Below are 24,211 nucleotides of genomic sequence, written 5' to 3'. Positions count from 1 at the left end.
CTATACCCTGGAGCTGGACGTGGGTGGTCAGCTCCGCTGCACACTGCTGTCAAGTGGCCTCCTTCTCACAGGCCACAAAGCTGTGGTGCTCCTGATCGTGGATTAGCACCTCTGAAATCACGAAAAGGAAAACAAAACAAAACCCCTTTCTCTTTGTAAGTTGACTTCTCCCAGGTATTTTGCTGCGGTGACCACACTGACCCACCCCCATCCCACGTGTCTCTATGCTGGATTAAATTTGAGCCCCTTCACTTGGAGAGGAACGTGGCCCCTCCCGCCCACCCTGAATGAAGAACCAGTTTGTAGGAAGGAACGTCCAAGAAACAGTTTATTCTCAACAAGGAACGCAGACTTGACAGAGCCAGGAAATCCACTGTCCACAGGGCTGGTTCCACTCAGCTCCCACCTAGTGACTCAGCCCCATGAGAAATCCTAACGGCCCAGGGTCACAGTGAAGAGAGGGGCGGCCATTGTTTCCTGGAGGGGCAGGACGGTGCCGGATGGGGACCAGAGACCAAGTAGTGGGCAGAACACAGACTGACGTGGGCAAAGCAGGCTCCACAGAGCCCCAGTCCCAGGGAGGAAAACAAAGACTTTTTTCCTAAATAAAAATATAAAACCTTGTCATATGTTAAAATGTCCCTTAAGAATCTAAGGATGACCTGGACGGCCCCAAGGATAGATTTATCTCATGTAAAAACGAAAAATGGGAACCCCATAAAAAAGTAAAACAATCAAACTCTGCAGGGCGTATGGACATCAAAGCCTCAGGGAGAAAACGCAAAGAATCCCAAAGGTGAGCCAGGCTGGACCCGCAGAAAACCACCCGGCCCACCCAGCCTGCACCAGGTCTCTCCAAATGACGATGGGGCTGCACTGACATGGATGATGGTGATCACAATGGTGGAGTCCAGTGGGTCGTCCACTGTGCCGGGCCTGTCACGTGCAGGACCCCGCTATTGGTCCTTTTATTCCATTTTAAAGTGAGGAGACTGGCGCTCGGGTGATCATGTGCCTGGCCTGCGATCTTCTGGTTGGCCAGCAGCAGGGCTGGAATCTGCAGGCCAGCCTGACCATGCTCCAGCCTTCACTGCCAAGCCTCAGCATCTCCCAGGTCCGGGCAGGCTGCCCCTGACTAGGCCAGAAAGCAGTCTTTAGCAAAAACTTTCCTTTAGCACAGACTTTCCAAACATGCACAATTCCTAATACTGCAACAGGAAGCTGCCCATCAGGGCTGGTCAGGTACCCACGAGCCCGTCTACAGCCCCCCTGGGAAGGAAGATGTGGGTGTATGAGGGGGTGGGAGTTCTGTGGCCGGGCTGAGTTTTGGGGGAGCCTGGTTGACACTGTGGGAGTAAATGCTGACCAGTGACCTGACTTCAGCAAAGGGCATTCAGAGGGGGCGGGGAGGAGGGAGTGAGACTGCTGAAGTTAGAGGTGGGAGGGTCTTCTGTGAACCCGGGAGGAGCACGGTGACCATGGGGACCAGGCTGGTCTGCACGGTTCCAGAAGGCAGGGCGTCTGTGGCCAGCCGAGGATGTGAATGGAGACACGACAGGGTTGCTCCAGGATTTGGGAGTAGAGTTGCCATAGGAGGGTGAATGCGTCCAGCATTTACGCTGTCCTCAGGGATGCTGTCTTCCAGAGTGCCATCTGACAAGCCAGGATGGGCCCAACTGCAAGGTCGCAATGGTCTCATTGCTTTGGGGAATGGAAGTGCACATCAAAGATGAGATTATACGTTGTGTGTACAGACAACTTTACAAATGCCTAAGGTCTTGCATGTCTGTTATCCAACTGGATTCTCACAATGACCTTGTATCTGGAGGTGGGGCAGAGAGCTGTTTGACCCCTTTGGCAGATTCAGAAAACTGAGGCACAGAAGATGTGACTTGTCCAAGGTCACACAGCAAATCAGTGGGACGCAGGGACCAGAACCCAGACTTTCCAGCTCTAAGTCCAGGTCTCTTTCTGTATCTGATGTTTTCAGGGTGAGATGGGGACTGTCTTAGCACAGAATGGGGCTCTGGGTGGCCAGGGCAGAGGCGCCTGTGGCCCACTGGGCACCTGCAGGTGGAAGCTTAGCTGCTGCAGCCCCGGGAGCAGGCGTGGGCCAGGATGTTGTTGTTGCACCCGTCCTGGAGCTTACTCTGGGTCTGACTCACAGCTCGGCCTTCCGTGTCCAACATCTGGCCGCCTGGTCCCTGCTGCCGCCTGAGCCTGCAAACAAGAACAGCGTGGAGCTGCATTAGTGTTGAGGAGCTGGGGTGCAGCCGCAGGTTCAGGGGAGGCACCTGGGCAAGCACAGCCTTGGGCCCGCCTTCCTGCGAGGGGGGCAGGATGCTGTGCTCCACATGCCCTGTGACCTGCTGAACGCACAGAGCCTCGGCTTCTCTGTCTGAAATGGAGATGATAATCCCCATCTCTCAGCTCCCCGTGAAGAATACAGAGGCTACATAGAAATTCACCCAGTTCACAGCCAGCAAGGTGCTGGGTGAGCCCCCCAGCATGGTTCAGGGTGCCCCCGTCATGCCTGGGAGCGGGTGTACCCTGGCAAGCCAAATAGCCAGGATCCCCGTCTTCACAGGGTGTAGTCTAAAGGGGGAGATGGTCACTAATCAAACAATCCCACAAGTAAATATCAAACAGTCAAACATGGACAGACAAAACATCCCGGGGTAATGTCAGGGACTGGATTCTGAACCCTGCATTTCTTCGCAGCTGGCCACCTGGCCATCGTCCGTGTATCTCAACATCCCTCCCTTTTTGATCTTCAAGTTCAGGTTCATCCTCTCCTGTACCACAGCTGCCACTGTCTGTGATTGGTGCAGGCCAGAGACAGAGTTGAGCCCTTCCCGGGGGCAGTGAGGGATTTTAGAATGTCCCTCAACACCCGCTACTTGGGTCACATGGCTCAAGTTGTTGAGCTTCGTCTGAGCCTCAGTGTCCTCGTCTGAAGGTGGAGATTCTACTGGGGACTTGGCGGGAGGCTGGGGGTCGCAGAGCGTGTGCGAAGGGTCTCAATAGGGCTGGGAATGACACAGATGGCTCCTAGTTCTACCTTGTTGTTCCGCTGAGAGCAGCCTGACCTGACACTAGCGGGCTTCTGCCAGTCGGCCCAGAGCAGGCTGTCAGTTACCGCTGTCCTCATGAAACTGATGTCAGCTTACGCAGCAAGTGTCTGTGTGTGCTTGTCACTTGCAGGGCACTGTGAGTGACCTCAGGACAAGCGCAGCACAGCCCGTGCCTTGGGTGGCCACAGCTGTGCCTGTGAACGTGTGTGACAGTGTTGAGCAGAGCGTCTGTGACAGCGTAGGTCTTGGAGTGCGTCCTTTAGGTGACACAGAAGCACCAGGGGCAACACTGTCTCACAGGCCATGAGTTGTGGCTCCTGTCCCTTGCTCTGTCCCCACAAGGCCTGGGATGGGGGTCTGTTCCTCTGCTCCGGCAGCTCCTCAGGCAGGATGGCTGGCAAGTGGCCATGGCTAAGGCCCATCATCCTGGAGCAGGGGGCAGGACCCAGAGGACAGGACTGGGATGTGAGGCAGGGCCTCCTGGTCTGGCTCACAAGGTGATGCTGCAGAGTTCTCTGCACATGAAGGACAAATGAGCCCCATGGAGACGGTCTTTTAAGTGCCCAGTCCTGGTGTTTGGGTGTTTTAGTATAGCAGGGCATGCCTACACAGCTCGTGTGGGGGGCCAGCGTGGCCCCCTCCAGACACAAGCTTCAGTAGTTATTACAAGACAGAGTCGAGATAGTGACACGGGGGCCCGTGAGTGTCAGGTGGGCTCTGACATCTCGTGGGGCTCAGGAGAGACCTTCTGCAGGAGACAGCACTTGAGGTGGCCTTCAGACACTAGATGGGCTTGTGATTGACCCGGTGGGTGAGTGAGGGGACATGAAGGCCAAGGCTGGGAAAGTGAAAGTAAGGACCAGGCCCTCCCGAGAGCTCGGGGCTTCAGCCATCCTCTGGGCCAGAGCTATCAGGAGGAGCAGTGGAGTCACTGAGAGCCGGGGGAGTGGGCCAAGTGCAGGAGCTCAATGACGGGGGTCAGGTCCTTGCAGCTCAGTTCCAGGCTCCTGTCCGAGCAAGAGACATAATCAAGAAAGATACCCCCCTGTTGTGGACCTGGAACGTCTCCAAAGGCTCATTCAACTCAAGACTTGGTCCCCTGAGCAGCAGTGTTCAGGGATGGGGTGTTGGATGGTGATTGGATCAGGAGGGCTCTGACCTCATCAGTGATTGACCCTTTGAAGGATCCGTGGCTCCGTGGATTACTGGGCCGTGGCTGTAACTGGGTGGTGGACCTGGCTGAGGGAGTGGGTCTTCCCCTTTCTCTTGCACTCTGCCCCCAGAAGCTATGAAGTGCGCAGCTTGGCCCCACCATGGTCTTTTCCACGCTCTGAAGGAATTAGAAAAGCTCACGCTGCAAATGGGGATTTGTGAACCAAGACAAAGGCCCAAATCCATCACCCTGCACCAAGTGCTCACTTAGAGGACGCGCCTGCAGCCCAGGAATCTGACTCTGGAGGAAGTGGGGAGATTTTACACACACTACCAGTGGTAGCTCAATTCCATTCATGCAAATTGGCTGGTTATCTCCACAATGACAGGAACATTTAATTTATCAGGGAACTTATCAGATTAATCGTCATCTTTGTGACCAGAATCCTGAGTGATGGGTATGAGCGCCCTCCACCTCTGAACTCCAGCACTAAATGCCTGGGGGAAGTGCTCTGGGGGAGGACCCCGCTCAGCAGAGGGGCTCCGCAGGAGGACACGTTGCAGTTGGTAATGATCCAGGCTCGAGGCAGTTTGCAAAAGCGAAGCCCCACAGAGGAGAACAAGAGAATCAATACTGGCAAGCAAACCAATCTCCACGCTCTGACCACGCCAGGACGGGTCCAGCTCAGCGCCACATCGTTCTTAGGCAACCAGCCACAGGTGAGGCCCCACCTCCCATTTGAGAGAGGCCGGCTTCTTTGTATGTTGCAGTTTAAAAGGCGAAAGTGTTTTGCAATGCTCTCCCGTGACCCACGTCACCGGCTGGTCTCACCTGACCCTGTGGTGTTGGGTGGAGGGCTGGAGGGAAGAGCAGAGTCCCGGCTCCGGCCAGGAGCTTGCCCTCTCCTCCAGCCTCTCTCCTCATCTGTACCCAGGGGACAACTGAGTCTCCTCAAAGAGAAACTGAGGGTCAGTGAGGCCTCCTCCTGACACGGCACCGATGACCCCCCGCCCCCAGCTGGGTCTGTAGGCCTCATCCTGGACGGGGGTCAGGGCAGAAGCCCCTGAGGAGTGGTGGGTACCGATGGAACACGCAGGAGTGGATAGGAGATCAGGACCCAGGGTGGACGAAACAGAGCAGCAGGCTGAGGGGGGAGTCCAGCCCCCGGGATCTCGGGGAGCCAGAGGGGTCCTGTTATGGTGAGATAATGCAAGAAGGTTCGGAGGTGGAAGGACTGGGTCAGGAGAGCCGTGACCTAATCGATTCCTGATGGGGATTAACGGCGTGTAACTGTGGGCAGGTAGGTGTGGCTGGAGGGGGCCTCACCAGGGACCTGCCTTGGGGGTATGCATTTCATCCCTCATGAGCGGAGTCTCTCTGCTCCCTGGAGGCCAGTCCTGACCTGCCTTCCCCCACCACCTCTTCTGCCATGATGCTCTGCCTCACCTGAGGCCCAGAGCCATGGAGCCGGCCCTGCAGGGACGGAGACCCCTGAGACTGTGAGTCCCAGCTGAGCTCTGCCCCTCTGTGCTGTTGTCATCAGGTCTTTTGGTCACAGCAGTGAACAGGCTGATTAAAAGGCCCACAAGCCGGGAACCAGGGTGTGGACCCAGCACCTAGAATCGACTTCTGTCTGTTTCAGGTCCCTCTTCCACTGGGCAGAGCCACAGAGTGCCATCTGAGGCCTCACAGCCCCAGCATGGTGACCAGCCGGGGCAAGTGCCCAGCAAGGTATGCTGGAGGGATGGGGGTAGGTAAAGGCATTGGCGGACAGCCTGCGCCTCACCCTCATGGCAGCAGTGTGCCCAGGCTAGGGGGCTGTCTCAGCATCCCCAGGGGAAAGGAGGTGGCTGTGATTAACCTGAGTACGCAGGGCATCCTAGCGGGACAGGAATCGGGTTGCCAAGCTGGCAGCCCTGGTGGACTTTGGACGGTGTGAGCTCATGTGCCCTCGTGGCTGAAGGAGTCGGGACACGTACCCCTGGTCTTCAACAAATGAAAACAGTGTTTGACGCAGTGCTTACTGAGTGGCAGTGTAAGTCTGTACCTTAATCATTAGCAAACTCTCCTGCCGTGCTCACGATCCCATAGGACGAGGGGTCCAGTCGTTCCTCCTACAGGGCTCCTGGGCAGTAGGTCTCAACGCCCTGCTATCGTTTGGACCTGGAGTGACCCCCGAGGCTCATGTGTTGAAGGTTCGGTCCCCAGGGCAACAATGTCCAGAGAAAGGGCTTTGGGAGGTGATTGGATCACGAAGGCTCTGACTCCCTCAGTGGATTAATCCTGTGATGGTTCATGGCTGAGTGGACTGCGGGAGGTAGGGGAACTGTAGGAGGGGGACTTAGTTGTGGGGAGTGGGTCCTTGGTGGCTCTATTTGTCCCTGGACCCTTATCTCCACCCCTCACCCCCTGTCTCTCTCCCTCTCTGCTTCCTGGCAAAGCCATGTGGCCAGCCGTCTGAGCCCCCACATCCACCGTGATGGAAATGGTCCTCTGTAAGTAAATTCCACTTAGTGTTTCCTAAGGGGCTCTGAGGGGCACAACATCCTTCTAGTCCCTGATGAGATTTCTCTTCCTAAAGTAAACTCCATACGACTCCCTGTTTCCCTTTGAGGCTCCTCATTTACTGGGATGATCACCTGGTAGCAATTCTTATCTCATAAATTCAATAAGAGCCCTTGGCCAGAAGCTGTAGGATTCTGTCTGCTTTATCCTGTGTGGCCTGAAGCAATATGTATTTGAAGAAGCCTTTGCAGGAAGCCAGCTGAACTGTGGGTGGGGGTGTGAGGTGGCAGAGCAGGGTTTGGTCGGAGTCTCCCTCACTCTGCCCCTTTGCTAATGAGATCCGCTCTGGAGAAAGGAAGGAGTGGCAGAGATGGGTTCTGAGTAGCCAGGGCTGGTTCTGTTGGCATCTACCCACCGGGATCAGGAGGAACAGCGCCCACCCAAGGGGGAGAAAGGGACCAGAAATGATAACTGGTTGTAGGTCACAGAGCGTTATAGAGGTGCCCTGGATTTGAATGCAGGACCCTGCGGTTCCTGTCTTCCTGGCTAAGCACCCCTCCCCATGATCCTTCCTGGCCACTGTCACCAGCAGACTCCTCTAGACTCAGGGGTGAGGCTGAGCTGCTGTGTGTCTGCTGGGGTAAGGGTGGTACTTGCTGGGTCCTCTCGACACGGGGAGGACACAGGAAGGGCCTGCACTGGGGGCTGATGGGTCGGTGGCCAATAGTTCCACTGGGCTGCCCCTCTTGGCACGTGGCAGGGTGACACTTCCCAGCTTCCCTGGGGTTGGGTGGGGCCATGTGACTGGTTGTGCCTGGGCGTGAATTGCAGTGTGTAGTGCTCCTGGGGGGCTGAGCATTTAACCAGCTGTGCCAGCCTCTCCGGGGACCCTGCCCTGCTCCTGATGCCTGCCATGCTGCAGGTGCTCACGGGAGTGAGGAGAGGAGGTGGCGGAGCCGGCGGAGCAGCACCCCCGCTGAGCTCCAGGAGGGACAGTGTGTGCAGGAAACAGAACTGAGGATGAGATGGTGTTGTGTGGTGAGTGGAACCCAAAGCGACCTCCGGCCGGTCCCTCCCAATGTCAACACACACTTGCAAATCCAGGCGGCAAGGAGGATTAACTGTGGAGCAAGTGAAATTGATCTCAAGCCCAGGGCACGGCATTCGGCAGCTTTCAACACTCAAGAATCATGGTGAGCTTTGTCCGTGTACTGTTCATTTTCTTTTTCATCTTTTATTGGCTGCAACGAACACGTCAGGATCAGCCAACCTCTTGAAACTGGGCTGCGATTTTCTCTGATTGAAACCTGAGCGAACCTGACACGGCCCTCATTTCCCATGCAATTTCTTGATTTCAAGTTTTGGCTGCACCATGAAGAGCCTGTGGACTGAGCAGCCTTGTGGCCGCCTTCACTCCCACCTGAAGGCCCTTCTGCCAGTTGCAGGTCTATGAGCTGATTGTCCCAGGCCACTTCCCCTCCTGTGGGTGCAGGTCTGGGGCCCAGCCTCCCTCCCCACCTGTACCTGGTGGGGAGAACATCTTCCGGGCTCATCTGAGGTTCCCAGCCACCATTCAAGTCAGAATCGTGTTTTTATCAGTTTCACTCCCTGAGAAACAGGAATTAAATACCCACGGATAGACCTGGGGGAGGATGGAAGGAGGAAGGGGCTGCAGATGCCTCCCGAGGCCCAGCTCACTGAGGTGGCGCTACCTCTGCATCCTCACCCAGACAGCAAGGTCTGGGCCGCCCTGTTTAGCCCCAGACTGGGAGGAGCCTCTGTGTGACAGGCTTGAATTCAGAAACCTGGGCTTTTTATGTTCGCTGTGTCCCGGCAATGGACGGGGTTTGAGAGGCTTGTGCCAAGGGCTTTTCCCACTTCACAAGCCAATCTGCAAAACACAAGGAATTGGGTCTCCCTTTCTCACTGTTGAGGCTGGTGATGAGATCAAAGAAATGTCAACGCACTTTGCAAATGGCACAGGGCTTGGTGGAGTCTAGGAGCCATTGATAGCAGCCCATCTTGCTGGCACAGAAGGGGAACCTGAGGCTCAGAGAGGCTTGGGACCTCACCAGGTCACAGCACCCTGAGAAGCAAGACCAGGGTCTGCCCCAGTCCATCAGGTTCCCAAGCCCCAGAGGAGTCCCACTCCTCAATCATCCTACCACGATCGGTACAATCCACAGCCAAGAACTGACCACAGGAGATGGCAGATTTCAGGAGTAGCAAGATTGAGAAGCCCAGGATTAAAGGACACGACCTAAAACCATAAAATCACATAAGGATGTCGATTGCTGTTAATATCAATAGAATTAAGTGTGTTAAATGCAGAGTTTTAAGGTGTAATAATATCCTTGCGGGTTCCAGAGGCAACTTTAAGGAGATTTTAAATTTGCCGTTTCCTTAGGAGTAAGAAGGACAGAAACTTTGGCTACCTACACCCCCTTTTCATCAGGGCCTTCTTATTCTGAGAAACTCTATCAAATGCTGCTGAACAAACCTCTTGGAAAAGTCATCCCTGCTCAGATCCTTGGCTAAAAAGAAGGGGACAAGCCCCACTGTGCATTTCTCAAAATAAAGGAGCTTAGCCGGTCCCTGGAAGCAGGTGCTCCACCTGGCTTATGGCCTTTTGCTGGTTGAGACCAGTAGCCAATAATAAGCTGCTTTTGCAGGACACCGGGCAGAACTGATTTTAATTTTGCTCTCTGTGTAGAAACTAAGGTCCAAAGAGGGTAGGCCCAGGACACTTCCTGTGTCCCTGCAGCAGGCGCTGGTGACTGTGCCCTGGCAGCCTGCAAGGCTTAGTATTGCTCTGCCCATAGGCTGTGGGCATCCTGAGGACCTGGGTCACTTCTGCATCTTCAGGGACCAGTCCAGGATTATGGTGTGTCTGTCAAGTGACTGAATGCGTCTCCTGCAGGGGCTGGTGTGGTGACGGTCTCCCCAGTGCCCTGGCCCTCAGGGTTTATGCAGATGGCGGCTTGTTCACTGTGGCGGGAGCTGCAGGGACCTTCTCTTTGCCAAGGGCCTTTTCCAGCTGAGGAAGCAGGCAGACCTGCACCATGCAGGAGACAGCAAGTCACACAAAGTAAGCCCACTAGTGTCCTTCAGCCAGGGAGGGAGGGCCAGGCGTTGCACATGGATACTCTGGGGTAGGGGACAAGGGCTGGGAGGGTCTGCAGTGTTAGGAGATCCTATGACTCAACTTAGCACCAAACAGAAGCTGCTCAGTTGGGCACAGTGCTGTCCTGCAGACAAGGCTCTCAGGTGTCAGAATGAACAGAGCATGTTCAAAAGAAGGTCCAGGCCTCCTCTGTCCACTTCTGGTTCAGAAGGTGTGGACCAGGGTGCTGTGTTAGGGGCAGGACACCACCAACTAGGGGCTTAAAGCAATCGAAAGCTCTTCCACAGCTCTGGAGGCCAGAGACACACACCAGGGTGCAGTGGGCTGGCTCCTGCAGGGAGGGCTGTGAGGGAGAGCCTGGTCCTGCTTCTCCGGCTGCTGGTGGCTGCTGGCCTCTGGGCTGCAGACCCACCACTCAGTCCCCGCCTTCCTCCCCACATGGCCTTCTCACGGGTCTGGGTCTCTTCTCCTATTAGGACACCAGCCATGTTGGAGTCAGGGCCCTTCCTACTCCACAACAGCTTCATCCTAACTCATTACATCTGCCATGACCCTATTTCCAAATAAGGTCACATTCACTGGTGCTGGGGCTTAGGACTTCAGCACATCTCTTTTGGGGTACACAATACAACCTATACCAGCTGCACAACTATAAGGTCACCCCAGATGATTCTGACAGGGGCTCCTGGGCCCATGGTGCCCTCCACAGAAGAGGCCTGCACCTGCTGCACGTGGGCAGGGGCAGTCTGTGGAGGCCAACGGCCAGGTCTGCAGAGAAAGAAAGAAGATTGACCCACAGGGCCCAGGCTTGGTCCACAAGCCAGGCTCCGGGCTCAGCATGCCCGGATATCTCCTCCCACACGGCACAGGGAGGATGTTGGGAAGAAGGGCCTTGGTTTAATTTTTTGGATACTTAAGTGCCAACACAGCAGGTGCTCAAACAAGGGATTGAGAGAGAAGAGGAGGACACACGGTCCCACGTTTTCCTTGGTTTCAGGCAGCTTGTGCATCATGATCGACTTTTTTACACTGGAGAAACTGGGGCAGGGCGTGCTGTGGGGAGGAGATGTGTCTCCCATGTGACGAGGCAGGATGGGATCTGCCAGGGAGGGGGGTCGAGATGCTTGGGCTGAGTCTTGAGGGGACAAGGCCAGGCCCTCCCACCTGAGTATCTTCATACCGCAGGTGAGCAGAGGCACCCCTGCCCTGGCAGCCGCCCCGGGAGCAGCCAGGTACGCAGCGAGGCGGACACAGGAGCAGGACGGCAGTCCCGACTCACTGGTGCCCTCTGGCCACCTCATCCATGCTGCCTGTGTGTGCCAACGCCGTTCTCGACGCCCCTCTGTTTGGAAAATGACTCCTACTCTCTTCCTTGACTTTGCCAGCGCCTGCAGTCGGTGCCAGCCTCACTGCAGAGCCATGACCGCAAGTCTCCAAGGGCCGCTCGGCACACCGGGCAAGTCCACGTTTTCCTAATCGATTTCCCTCTCCACGTCGGTGGTGGGGGGGAGCATTGAATTGGGTGAAGCTAAAAGCAGCCAGACTCAACCCCTAAATGACCCCAGGGGAGGAGCCCATTCCCATTTGCTTTCAGAGGGACACACTGTGGAATCCAAATTGAAGCATCTTCTGGGACACAGCAAAACGCCAAATGCTCTTGCTGCCGGCTCGGGCTCTGCTCTGCTCAGCCTTCGCGGGCTCCCATTGCCAGCCGGGCACTCTAGGTGCAGCTGGGCCATTCAGAGCAGATGCCTGACCCAGGAGGCTGCCTGAGCCAGCGGTCACAGACAGTTTCTGAGCTGAAGCTCCTGGGCCCGGTTGTCTAGGGCTGGACTGCCCAGGATCTGCAGTGGCCCGTCACTATGCATGGTGTCACTCCCCTTCTGCAGACCTCACTGGGAGCAGACCCTGCCCTGCCCTGTCCTTCACCTCCCTGCCCCCTTTGGGAACTCAAGCGCCTGCCCATCGGCAGGTCCCCACCTGCCCTGCAGCCTCCCTTCTCTGTGGCTTGTCCCCGTGTCTCACCTGGATGTCTTTCCCCTCTGCCTTGCTCAGACTCAGGTGGGCACAGTCCCCCCAGAAGCTTCCCTGATCCCCAGGCTGGGCCGGCACCTGTGTGGAAGCCACAGCCCAGGGCTGCCTTTCCTGTCAATGACCCCTGTGCTGCTGTCATCTGTTGAAAATGGATGGACCCTCCTGGAGGGGAGGGGGCGCCACTGAGCTCTCTCTGTCAGCCCTGGGCCTGGGTCAGTTGGGTCCCCTGGGGTGTCCCTCCCATGCCTCTGCTCTGACAAACCGGCCTCTGGCTCTTGAGCCCCCAGATCTTAACACCAGCTGGGCCCAAATCTGCGTCCTCCACCTCCTTGGCTGAGCAGCTCCTGGGGGACATGCCCGGGGCCTCAGGGCAGCCTTCACTGACCATGGTTCTCCCAGGAGGGTGTGGCCGAGCTGAAAGGCTCTGCCGGGCTCAGTGTGGACTTACTTCTCTCTGTTGAATATGATGAATTCCTTCCGCACTGTCTCCAAGCACTGCTGCAGGTGTCCATTCTGTCAGAGAGCACAGAGAGGTGACTGAGCATGGAGCACTGTCCAGGGACAGGCGGCAAGGGACACAAAGGAAGGAACAGGAGCTTCAGGTCTGGCCATGCGGGGCCCAGCCCAGCGCCTGGGGAGGTGCGGACTGCGTGGGCGGCTGCTTCTGAGGGGGGATGGCAGACAAGGGTTTTTCTCAGTTTTCAGCTTCACATCCCCCCAAACGCCACGTTACAGGACGATGGATCCCAAGCCTGTGGGTGTTCACTGGGCCTACGTGAGAGGAGCATGGGGAGAAGAAGTACAAGACCGCGGTGCCAGGGGCTGGGGCCAGGAGAATCCTAGGGCTCCCCAGGAGCAGATGCCAGGACCCCCCACACCACAAATGCTCGCTGACACTGTCCCCGAGGCCCCCAAAGCCACACACTGATGCAGGTGGCGTGGGAAGCTCGCTCCCCTCTTGTGCTCCTCGCGCTCGCAGGGCAGGGGGCTCTGTCTCTGCAACACACACAGCTGCTCAGGGCCGAGGGCCCCGAGACTTCAGAGGGGACGAAGGTGTTTATTTTCTTTTAAAATCAGAGGGAAACAAGGAACCTTGGCATCACAGTTCATATTCATCTTGATATCAATGCTTTAAAACCAAACCAGATTCTTTATAGGGGAAGGGGCTGTTGAGGGTCAAAATGCATCCCACCAAATAGGCTCCAGTCCTGAGCCCTGGTACTTGTGCACTCGGCCTCTCTGAAACGGGATCTTGCTGGTGTGATCCAGTTGGTGACTGAGAGTGGGTTAGGGTGGGTCCTAAAACCAGTGACTGGTGTCCTTCTGTGAGAGCCATGTGGAGACACAGGGACACAGAAAGAAGGGGAGGTGAGGATGGAGGAGGGGTCCCCGCGGCTGCAGGGCAGGGACACAGGATACCCAGCTGCTTAAGCTTGGAAGGGCAGGAGGCCCGCCCCTGCCCCTCGCTCGGCACTCTCCCCCAGCCCTGGGGACACTCCTGAAGCACTCACCAGGGGGCAGCTGTCCTTGGTGCCGTCTTTGGACCTGTGCTTTGCCAACCTCTTCTTCTTTTTGTGAAGGGGCTTGGATTCTAGAATCATCTCTTCAAGTTCAAACGTGGGGTCACAGTTCAACCTCCCTTTCTGAAGTGGGAAGAAAACAGGTCACCAGGCTGCGCTGTGACGGGCGCTCCCCTACCCCTGTTCTCTCAGGAGCCATGTCAGACACCCTCTTCCCAGGATGAACGGGACTCTTCCGCCCCTCGCTGTCCCATTAGCTTTCCTGATTCACCCCTGTGCATGGTTTTCATGAGAGTGAGCTCAGTTTTCCAATCTGATCTTCTCCACTGATTAATTCATCACATACACATTCTCATGTCATTTTTATCTTTTTCTAGAAATACATTAATTCTATAAGTATTATAAACCATTTTATAATCATTATGATAGTTTTCATTATTTCATTTAAAATGCCATCCATGATTGACATCTGCCCCGCTCCCTGTCCTGGTTGCCTGTCCCCCACACTGGAGCCCTCGAGCCCTGACTTGAAGGCCTCAGACCCATTTCCCTAGAAGTCATTCTCTGTCCTAAGACCCATCCTGGGTGACTGGCCCAGGATGCCAGTCCCCCTAGCAATGTGGTCAGCGGCTATGACATCTGCAGCCCCAGAGTCACGTAGGGAAGACCCCCAGAGCTGCTGCTTTTTGACTTTGAACGGGTTTCACGCCTGCCCGGGGACTCCGCCCCTGGCCTGCAGTTGGACAGCCAGCCCTCCCTTGGGTTCTGGGCAGTCGCCTCCAGGAAGGACTTGAGGTGGGCCAGGCGTGGAGCCAGTCCTCCCTGCTTGGGTGTTCCTGGACGTTAGGACCCAGGCTGCTGTGACCGGGCCAAGAGGAGCAAGGCCAGCACAGCCCCAGGGTCCGCCTGCCTGGCCTCGCTGGGTGACTGGGAAGACCCCTAACCCTCGGCCTCTACCTCTACCCGTGTGAACTGCGGAGGCTCAGAGGCTGCCCAGGGCTCACTGAGATGGCGCTTGCCAAGCTTCCAGCAGAGCAGCTGCCTGACCGTCAATAACCGCCCTCCTGCTGCTTCACAGGTCCCCTGCTCCTCCCTGGACCCCAGCTCACTAGCCCGTCGCCCACCTGCCATCAGGCTGCCTCACTGGCTTGGTGCCCTCAGGGCCCGGGTGGTGGCCTGAAAGCAGGAGGCGGAAGGGCCTTTGCAGACAGAACTGGGGCAAGTGCTGGCCCTGCCCCCTCTCTGAAGGTCACTGACCCCTTCTGGGCTGAAGAATGAGGGAGGCGATGCGGGCCTTATGCATCTGCCTGAGAGGCCCAGACGAGCTCTTGGGCCCTGCACGCGACCGTCCTTGTTATCGTCAGCTTCCTTCTCAGTCCCAGGAGCCGGGCTACCTTTCCATGGGACCTTCAGTGAGACCCTGTGGATCCCCCAGTGCTGGGGGCTCCCCTCCGCTTGGGGCCTGGGGCTCCCTCCATCATCACCAACTTCTGGCACATGCTGAGCCCCTGTCCCTGATTGCACGCACCCATCCTCCTACACGTGCCCTCTCCCAGGGAACAGCTTCACTCGGGCCTGCTCTCTCCTGGCCTGTTTGTCTGCCGTCCGTCTGTTCACGCATCCACACCTGTGCAGCCCAGGGCCACCCTGGACAGGTGACTTACCCTCACCCAGATCACCCCTGGGATGCACTGCCCAGTGGCCTGAGGCTTCCTGAACACAGGCAAAGCTCAGAACAAGGCCTGGCACAGAGGGCATCTCAGTGGCTGCATCACCCACTCGTTCACCCTCAAGGCAAGCACACACAAGGTCTGGAAAATGGAAGCTGTTCTCACTGACCAGTGGGCCATCACCTCTGGAAGCACAGACGTTGTCACATCACATGCAGACACACTCACACACACACACACTCAGACACGTTCACACAGACGCAGACACAGAGTGAGCCAAACAACACCTGAACTTTCCCAGGAAGATCAGTGGGGCAGGACCTGCAAACCACTCCGTGTTAGCCTGTCCTGGCCCAGCCGAGGGGCGGGGAGCCAGGGAGCCCTCAGGCTGCCCTGGGGCCTGGGGAAGGGCTGGCCTGCTTAAGGACAAGCAGTTGTGCAAGGCAGGGACGGGACACCTGCTTGTTGGGAGAAGGCAGAGGCCCAGGCGGGCTTTGTCCTAGAGGCTTCCTCTGGAACGCTGGGCAGGCCATGGAGGAGCCGACTTCTGAAACCTGAGCCTACGTCGCAACACGTTTGTGTGAAGGGAACTGGAAGCCCTGGACTCGGGGAAACTGATTTGGAGAAACATTGCGCATTGTCATTACCCTATCATCATCGTCGTCGTCGTCTTGCTATTTTGCAGTGCTAGGGATCGAATGGGAGACATTAGGGGCAAACCTCCCCGGCACGGCTGATGTCCCCTCAGTTCACTTCCGGTCACTTTCCCTGTGGTTTTATTCTGCTGCAGCTATAAAATCTTTGAACTGTTCTTTGAAACCTGGGCTTTCTGCCACCTCCAGGTGCGTCATCCTGGTGGCCCCGCTGCCCGGGAGTCTCAGGACCCTCGCGTGCCTGGCTCCTCTTTCATTCAGCTCTCTGCCAAGCGGCCCCGCCTCCTCACCTCCCCTGCACCTCTCCCCTCCTGGCCTTGGCGGGTTTTGCAGGCTCACTGGCGGGCAGGCCCGTCTCTCTTCCTGTACGAGACAGTCCACGCAGGAAGGACAGCAGACCGGCCGCTCCCCCAGTGCCTGCCTGCACCCCTGTGGTATGTGAGGAAAGAGGCTCAGCAGACCTTGAACTCCAGGCTCAAGTCCACCCTGAATCCCAGCAAAACGTGAGCCCATTGGTGCTCCAGTGGCCGTGGCCAGCTGCAGGGGTCATGCTTAGTGCCACAGTGGGGACCTCTGAGGGGAAGTGTGACGTCAACGGGACCCCCACTCACATTGGGTACAAAGCCGGGTGTCAGCGCCTTCTTGAACACTGCGTCCCAGTTCATGTCAGCCAGGTAGGGTGCGCTCTGAACGTCACTGAGGCTGGACAGGCGGCTCTCGGGGTCCTTGGTCAGGAGCTGTGGTCAGGGGGCAAATGTGCTTCCTTGAACTGTGTGTCCATAGAGGCGAGCAAGGACTCAGAGGGTGGGGGTGTCACCTGGGGACCATCAAGCACGAGGTCTCCGGCTTGTCATGCCCATCAGTGTCCTGCCCTGTCTGGACTGCAGTGGCAGCACCAGCTACACGCCCCTCCCATAGCCAGGGAGGACAGCCAGGCCAGGCAGCTTCTGCAGGTCGTGGGCTGGGGGCTGTGGGCAGGGGGCTATGGGGCAGGCCCAGATTCCCAGCCTCCACACTCCTTTCTGGGACTAAGTACCCACAGGCCTCCTCTCCCGGACGCCTGCAGACTTCCCGTCAGAGACAAGGAGGGCACCAGCCTTGACCTAGGACTTCAACCTGGTAAAGGAAGGTGCATTTCTCCCTGGATACCTACGAGGTGACCCAGGGGGGTGGCCCTGTGTACAGCCAAGGGGACTGTTTCTAGCTTCTCTTCAGATGGACTTTCTGCTAGTAAGGGAGAGGCAGCTCGACACGCTCAGAGGCTCCCCCTCAGCTCCAGGTGGGGCTTTCCAAGTGCTCTGGGTCACAGGTACATGGGGCACAGGGCTAGAGGTAAAAGAGCAGGGCCCTATCCCTGGGATGCCACTGAAGGGCCAGGTGGCCTCAGTGAGGTGCTGATGCTCTGCACCTGTTTTCTCGTCAAAGCAGGAGAACGTGGCAGACCCTCCACGCCAGTCCCTCCACGTCAGTCCCTCCATGCCAGCCGAAGGTCAGGGTGAGACCCCATGGTTGGCCAGGACCTGGTATGTGTCTGGGGAACTGTCTGCAGGTGGGAGCCAGAAGTCGGACCCCTCCCCACACCACCAGTTCACTGCCATTTGTCACCTGTCATTGCAGAAGTGTCCCAGCTATGGCTGCTGGGTAGGCTGCTGCCACACCACCTGAAGCCACCTGGCGGGGGTTGTATCTGCTGGTCACAGTGGCTCTGTTTAGGGGCTGTCCCCAGAGGATGGGTAGAGGTTTAAGCAGGCTCCATCTCAGTGCTCTCCGGAGTCCACCGTCTAGAGCAGCTGTTCTATAACATGCCAGTGGAAGCACCCGGGGCCAGAGCTTCTGCCTCGGTGGGTGGGTAGGGAGGGTGGGTTCTGGCGTGCGGGGGACTTCTGGATGCTTCTGGTGATTGGTGAGGGTTGGGAACCACTGGCACTGGGACCAGGTGGTGAGTTGCCTTTAAGATACCATTAGCTGATTGGAAATTCTCAGGCCAGACGGCTGCCCCAGGACTGAGGCAGGAGCGAGGAGGACTGGAGCTCTAGACCTCCCTCCCTCTGCCTTTAGCAGCCCCATGGCGTCCACTGAACAGTTGTGCTCTCCTGAGCCTCCCTCGCCTTTCCTCCCTCTGGTAGGGGGACAGCAGCCAGCCCTGACCACAGGGGTCGTAGGGATGAAACGGGAGCCGTGGCCCTCAACCCAGGCCCTCAGCCCACACTGCTGTGCTTCTCGTGGCTGTGCCGACCACGCACAGGACTTGAGATGCCATGGCAGGACCACGGAGTCGACAGTCAGAGTGAGAGCCCTGGACGGCAGCTCCCGTGGGCTCAGGTTGCGTAGTTAGAAGATGGCTTATTCTCACAGGGAGGGAACCCAGGTCTCCTGACTGTGCCAAGCTGGAGCCAGCCTCAGAGGCATGGGGAGTGGGTCAAGACAATCAGCTGGGACCCCGCGGGAGCTCTGGGGTAGAGCCAGAAGGTGTGCATTTCTCACAAGCCCCCAGATGGTAGGTGGTGCTGGGCCAGGCCTTGCACCAGTGGACAGCCTCTTCCTCTACAGCAGCAGTCCCTGCCCCAAGTCAGGAGATGCCCAGTTGCTAACAGCTCCGTGGGCTAAGAGCCAGATGCATCAAGCATTTGTATTTATCAGGAGTTTGTAGAGGAGTGAAAGGAGCCTGTGGCTTTCTATCATGGGCTCTACCGTCTGTGGCTTTGTAATCTGGTGTCCTCATGGTGTGGCTCGTGCCTGGGTATCAGAGCCCAGCTGAGCGTCGACTCTGTGGTCCTGCCATGGTGTCTGCACTCCTCCACTTGCGGGCACACCTGTGTCTGCCCTAGATGACCGCAGGTAGGGCTGCCCTCCCTTACCTTCTTGAGCAGGGCCACCATGCCCTTGCACCACGTGGAGGAGTAGTGGACACGCTCCACCTTGAACATGCTGAGGATCTCATCAATGGGTGTGGCCGAGTGGATCTCATATGGCCTCTGAAACCAAAGGACAACAGCCAGGTCAGACGAGAGCCCTGGAAGGCAGCACCCGTGGGCTCAGATTGCGTAGTTAGAAGATGGCTTATTCTCTCTTTCAGGAAATGGTGGGTGTTCATCTTTCATGGTGGGGCAGGTGGCCTGGACATGTGCTGACCACAAACAGGCCCAGGGGGCAGTGTTGGAACCCAGCAGGTGGGTGGCACTGTTGTGGCTACAATAGGTTAGTGACTCTCTGAGGTCACCTAGCCCATAAGTGTCAGGTGCAGAACTCACACCTGGGCAGCCTGGCCATAGTGCCTGCTCTGGTCATGGGCTCCTGTGTGGACTCCTACCACCCATCTGGCACCCAGGGACACCTCCAGTCACAGCTCCCACCCACTGGTGGACCTCAGTCACCAGCTTTATGTCCTGGTTGAGTGGGAAACGGTCATTCTTTGGGTCGGGTTGGCTTAGGGGTGGAGGAGGCCGGACTTCTTCCACCTGACAGGGACCTGCCATCCTCTCCCATGTGAGGATGTGCAAGCTCTGCTCTCTGTGCGAGGTGTACCACGATGCCACCTGCTTTCCAAGCCGGGTCACCAGCAGCGTCTGGCTTAGCTTGGGAAGCCTTTCTCGGCCGAGACCATGGAGACGCAGCTGCCGGAGCATGAGTCCCCTTTCTGCCTTGAAGGACGGCTCTCGCAGAGCCCCTTCGCCCTCCCCGTGGCTTTGTGATCCACCTGGTTCCAGGTCTGCACTGTGAGTGACTCAGGGCTAGAGAAGCAAAGGCTGGTGCAGGACCAAGCTGGTCCTGGAGACGTTTTGCGGAGTGAATTCTAATTAGTCCACGTGGACCTGGATGTCTAGGGTGGAATTGCTGCATTCCTATTGGTGGTAAAATGACTGCTATCTCCTCCAGGAAGCTGAGGGCTCCTTGAAGTAGGGGGGGGGGTCTATTATGGTCTTCCTGTTCTTGGAGCCCTGAATCATGTCTGCCATTGAGCAGGGTCCTGGAGCATGAGGGCGAGGGTGCTGCATCAGGCCATCCGCAGGAGGTGAGGGGCCACTGGCCATGAGCCAGGCAGCACCTGGGATCTGAGGGCACACAGTCACCTGCTCCGGCTGCCAAGGCTTCAATTCCACAGGGCAGGTGGTTGACTGGGAGCTGTCCATTCTGTTCCATAACACGCAGAGCAAACCCAAACCCGTGGGCTCTCTTGACGGCTGGTGAACTCGACACACTAACCTTCTTCAAATATGTCTTTGCTTTCAGTGGCCTGTTCCCATCTGCAGGGGCCGCCTGCTGCTGCACTTGAAGGATGGGGTGTCCTTCACCAGCAATGATGACCAGATCAGAAAGAGCAAAAGCCACCTCAACTGAGGGTGCTCATCATGGTTGGGATCGGTCTGGTTCCCTCTAGAAGTGGAGGGAATTGCAGGGTGACAGAGAAGGTAGCTTTGTTCGTGCGACCAACACTCTGTATCCTCCTGAGTTAGTGACCATGAGTGTGGCTATTTTACAGAACACAAATCAGGGGCTCCACTTCCCAGAGCTGGGCACTGAGCTTAAAGCCCAGGCAGGTGACCCACTGAGGCATGGCCACAAACACTGCTGTTCTAGGTGGAATTGTTACTCGCCCCCCCCAAAGAAATCTCACGGTTTGAAGTTCGAGCCAAGACTTCAGAGTACGACCTTGTGTGAAGATCAAGTTGACATGGGGGCATTAGAGTGGACCCAATACCACTAGTGCCCTTATAAGAAGGGTAACTGGGCCCCGAGAGAGGGGCACACAGGGAAAAGAAGAGGGAGGAGACGGCCGTCCACAAGCCCAGGAGAAAGGCCCAGAACACACCCTGCCCTCACGGCCTGCAGGAGGAGCCGGCCCTGCCAGCACCTTGGCCTTGGACGTCCAGCCTCCAAAGCTGTGAGGTGAGGAAGGCCTGTTGCCTAAGCTCTAGGCTGTGCAGCTTTGTTCTGCAGCCACAAAAGCAAATGAGACTCCCACCTTCCTCCAGCGAGTTCTGACGGAGGGTCTGACTCTCCCTCCCTCCTGTGCTGTGCGCTGACGGGCCCATCCTGCTGGGACTGCTGGGGTGGGTAGTGGGGTGGTGACGGTGCTGGTGCACGACAGACAGGCAGCAGAGCCATCTGGTGTGGACGGAGGGCTGCGAGGAACCTGGGGGCTCCTGTGAGTGCAGGGGCAGGGGGTGCTTCTAAGTCCAGTGGGGTGAAAGGGTAGAGCTCGGGACCACCACCTGGACATGGGCCAAGGGCTGGGAGCTGGGCTTCCGGGCTGCTCAGGGTCACTTCTCACCTTTTTCTTCTCAATAAACCATCACCCACCCTGTGCCAGCCCACCCTGGGAACCCAGCTTCTGAGAGCACGAGGACACTGGAGACCACGTAGTCCCACCTCCAACTCCATTTTGAGGACTGAGGTTCAGAGATGGAAAGAGCTTCCCAGTGCTCAGATGATTCCCTCTTCCTGCTCTACCTGTAGCGCCCCGACCCCCAGCTGCAAATCCAAGCACCCAGGGAGAGAACCCCCCGAAACAAATGAGAAGCCTCTTGTGGTTGCCACGTCATCCCTGTTTCCTTCTGGCCTGCTCCAGGCACTCCTCAATCCTGCTGTCCCATCAACCTCCGAGGGAGCTGCCCTCTCTGTCACCCTGCAATTCCCTCCACTTCTAGAGGGAACCAGACGGATCCCAACCATGACGAGCAGGACCACAGCACACCTCCAGGCCAACGCTCCAGGTCAGCGCTTTCAGAAGCACAGAGGCCTGCGACGGAGACAGCCAAGACTTTAGGCTGAGGTTTGGCCCGCGTCTGTCTGAGTGGGTGTAGGGAACCAGGTCCTCTGACAAGAATACTGGGAAATCCTCAGATCAATATTCTGTCTGCTGGAGAAGGATTCTATTGATGCTTAGTTCTCACTCACTGGCCTGAGGACACGTTGACCCAGAAAGCCAGTTGGTGTTTATACAGTAAAGTAATTGCGTGCACTGCTGGTAAAGCGATTTTAGCAGCAGGACACTGGATCTACTCATTATGGAGTGCAGGTGTCTCTATTCTAAGAAACTCAGTTTACAAAAAAAAAATGTCAATTTAGAAGACAGAGAGGGAATAAAGAGGAAGAGAATTGCCAGAGACCTATTATTTTACCTGCTAGAGCCGAGCTGGGCTTTGGAGACCATCTAATTGAATGCCCTTGCCCCAGAATTCCACTACAGAACAAGAAGAGTTGGTCAGGCACCTTAAATCTCCAAAGCCTGAAGCACACTTTCCCCCTGGAGCCGTCAGGCCACCTCTGCCGGGTCCTGGAGCCCAGGAAACACAGAGGGAAGTCCCTGAAGGATTCCAGAAGCCCTACTCTCCTGTGGAAGGAGGGCAGGGGCCTTTGCCTCCCGGACTCCTGGTTCAGGGAAAGTAGCTGTGAGCCTTACTAGGTAAGGGACAGTCAGTGCCCAACCCAAGGGCCACCTCGACCCTCCCTCAGGTGGAGCCGCCCACCAGGTGTGCGCCTGGTAGTTCTCGGTTCTGCACCCCAACCTCTAGGGGGAGCTCCAGAGTCTCCTCTAGTCACTGGCCTCTGCTCATGCCCAGTTTCTCCATCTGCCTGTCCCCTAGGAGTCCCCAGGATAAGCGCTAAGGTCAAAGGCAAAGGGAACACAGGTGAGGGAGGTGGTCAGTGGGCAGGCAAAAAGGAAGACCTGGCACCACAGAATATCACCCCCAAAGAAAATGGGGCAGTGAAACACCACGTCTCTGAATGCCCCTCCTGTTCCCCCAAACCTAGCCAAGTTAAGGGAACAATGAGAACAATGTCCAGACACACTTCATCTCTAAAGACCCTGCTTTCTCATGCACACAGGGACGAGGACATGCTAGTGCCATCTCTAGAAATTGACTTTCCTGTGTGTGACAAGACAGCTGTTCCTTGGGATGCTGGTCAGGCCAGCAAACTGCGCTGGCCTATGCTGATGACGTCACTGCTTCTGCACCTGACATACAAAAGCCCCCTCTGAGTGGGGACGGGCGCAGGACTGAGGGCACTGTGGAGAGGGCACTTGTGCAGCCAGCTGCCCCTGGAGAGAACACCATGTGGGAGAGGATGCGCGGGTTGGTGAAGCACCCTGAGGGTCAGAAGTGCTCCCTGAGGGACAGAAGTGCTCCCTGACAGCCAGTTGCCACTGAATTCTTTGTGAATGGCCACTGGTGTCCTGTATGCGTTCCCACATCTCCTGACATCTCTCCCTACGCTGGTTGCATTAGAGGGCTGGTTGGTGACCCAGGGTGACGGGGAGCCTGCTCTCCAGGTGGCCTGGCTGGAGCTTTCCCTTGCTCCGCAGGCCTGTGGGGAAAGGAACTGAGACTCCCCTTTGGCTCTAGGAAGCTGGATCCTGCCCCTGCCTCCTGCGCAGTCTGTAAGCCCCACCTGTGCTCACCCGAGCCTCACACCCTGCCCGTTCCCTGACTCCTCGTGGGAGACAGGGCTGTTTCCTGGGCAGGACCGTAGCACTCCCAGGCCCCGTGGCCGACAGTCCATATCAATAGCGCCCCTTTCCCAGCCGACATTTCCAGAGCATTCCAGCTCTGAAATCCTAGATCACGGGCAGGGAAATTCCCTCTGACTTTTTCATCTTCTAGAGGGTGGGTCAGGGACACTGCCACTGGGGAATTGCAAAGAGCGTGGGGAACTTTAGATTCACACTTGGCACCAGCAAATGCGAGGGCTTCTCAGTGGAGCTTTTGACTGCAGCAATTGTTCCAGAGTGAGTGCAGAGTAGCCCTTTGCATAGGCCCATTGCCTTCCGGGGAGAAGTTTGATCCAGTCCTAAGTATCTGGGACCAAGGTTTGCACTGTCCATAGCAGGTGTCCTTTCATTCAGTCACCCTGTGCCCATGCCCAAGGCCCCGGGCTGACCATGTGCTTCGTCCTCTTCTGTTGAAACTGACATCTGGATCTCCTAGCAGAATTCCCAGGAGAATGAAAAATGAAGCCATTATTTTGAAGCAGCAAGATTCCCTCCATCCCTGGGGCTTCTCGCCAAGCCTCATCTTTGACTGTTCTGGTCCTTTCTGCTGGTGGGCATCCAGCCAGCGAGGGCAGCTCTGGCCAAGGTCCCTTGTGTGGTGGGTGATGTATGACTAGCAACTGCTGGCAGATGCCCGCGGGCTCTGGTCCACAGTGTCGGGAGCCTCACGTCCTCCTCTGAGCACGTCTATCCACAGAACCAAATGACGCAACCAGAAGCAAGTAAGATTGTGGGCTGTTCATTCTTTATTCAGTGCTGGAGAAAATGAGGAAATTCACATTTCTTTCTTTTTTTTTTTGCATTCTAAAAACGCCGCCAACTATAATCTTGTTTTTGAGGAATTTAGGGAAAATAACTGAGATCAAGAGCAGAAAATAGTGGCCTGAACTAGAGGATGATGACTAACATTTGTCCTCCTGGAATGCTCACGGCCCACAGACGGCACCCATCATTCATTCACACCATTACCACTGCCTGTGGGG

At 56.8% G+C, this 24,211-nt stretch overlaps 1 protein-coding gene and 1 long non-coding RNA gene across 30 annotated transcripts in view; one reads left to right on the top strand and one right to left on the bottom strand.

The window, feature by feature from the left end:
- Positions 1–315: 315 nt before the first annotated feature.
- The window catches only part of Stk32b (serine/threonine kinase 32B), a 271,083-nt gene continuing 247,187 nt past the window's right edge, over positions 316–24,211 (bottom strand). For all 5 annotated transcript variants that reach the window (XM_046423486.2, XM_046423488.2, XM_046423485.2 and 2 more), the window contains 5 exons: positions 18,592–18,708; positions 16,345–16,470; positions 13,402–13,533; positions 12,339–12,403; positions 316–2,220 (listed from right to left, as the gene is read on the bottom strand). In XM_046423486.2, the coding sequence (XP_046279442.1) occupies positions 2,082–2,220; positions 12,339–12,403; positions 13,402–13,533; positions 16,345–16,470; positions 18,592–18,708 (579 nt within the window). In that variant the 3' untranslated portion in view covers positions 316–2,081. The remainder of the gene's footprint in view (positions 2,221–12,338; positions 12,404–13,401; positions 13,534–16,344; positions 16,471–18,591; positions 18,709–24,211) is intronic.
- Positions 5,037–13,833, top strand: LOC124078615 (uncharacterized). Of its 25 annotated transcripts, none has more exons than XR_006846976.2 (9): positions 5,038–5,300; positions 5,870–6,422; positions 6,669–6,722; positions 7,214–7,342; positions 7,655–7,925; positions 9,653–9,820; positions 11,042–11,088; positions 11,242–12,492; positions 12,626–13,833. It is a non-coding gene; the product is annotated as an uncharacterized LOC124078615 (long non-coding RNA). The 25 variants fall into 25 exon arrangements; XR_006846972.2 differs by having other exon boundaries at positions 5,870–6,544; XR_006846974.2 differs by having other exon boundaries at positions 5,039–5,300; positions 7,254–7,342.

The sequence above is a fragment of the Marmota monax genome, unplaced genomic scaffold (assembly GCF_021218885.2).
Source record: "Marmota monax isolate L192 unplaced genomic scaffold, Marmota_monax_Labrador192_F-V1.1 WCK01_AAM20220418_F8-fsc00009, whole genome shotgun sequence".
Taxonomy (NCBI): domain Eukaryota; kingdom Metazoa; phylum Chordata; class Mammalia; order Rodentia; family Sciuridae; genus Marmota; species Marmota monax.
This window is presented reverse-complemented; position numbering and strand designations above follow the sequence as displayed.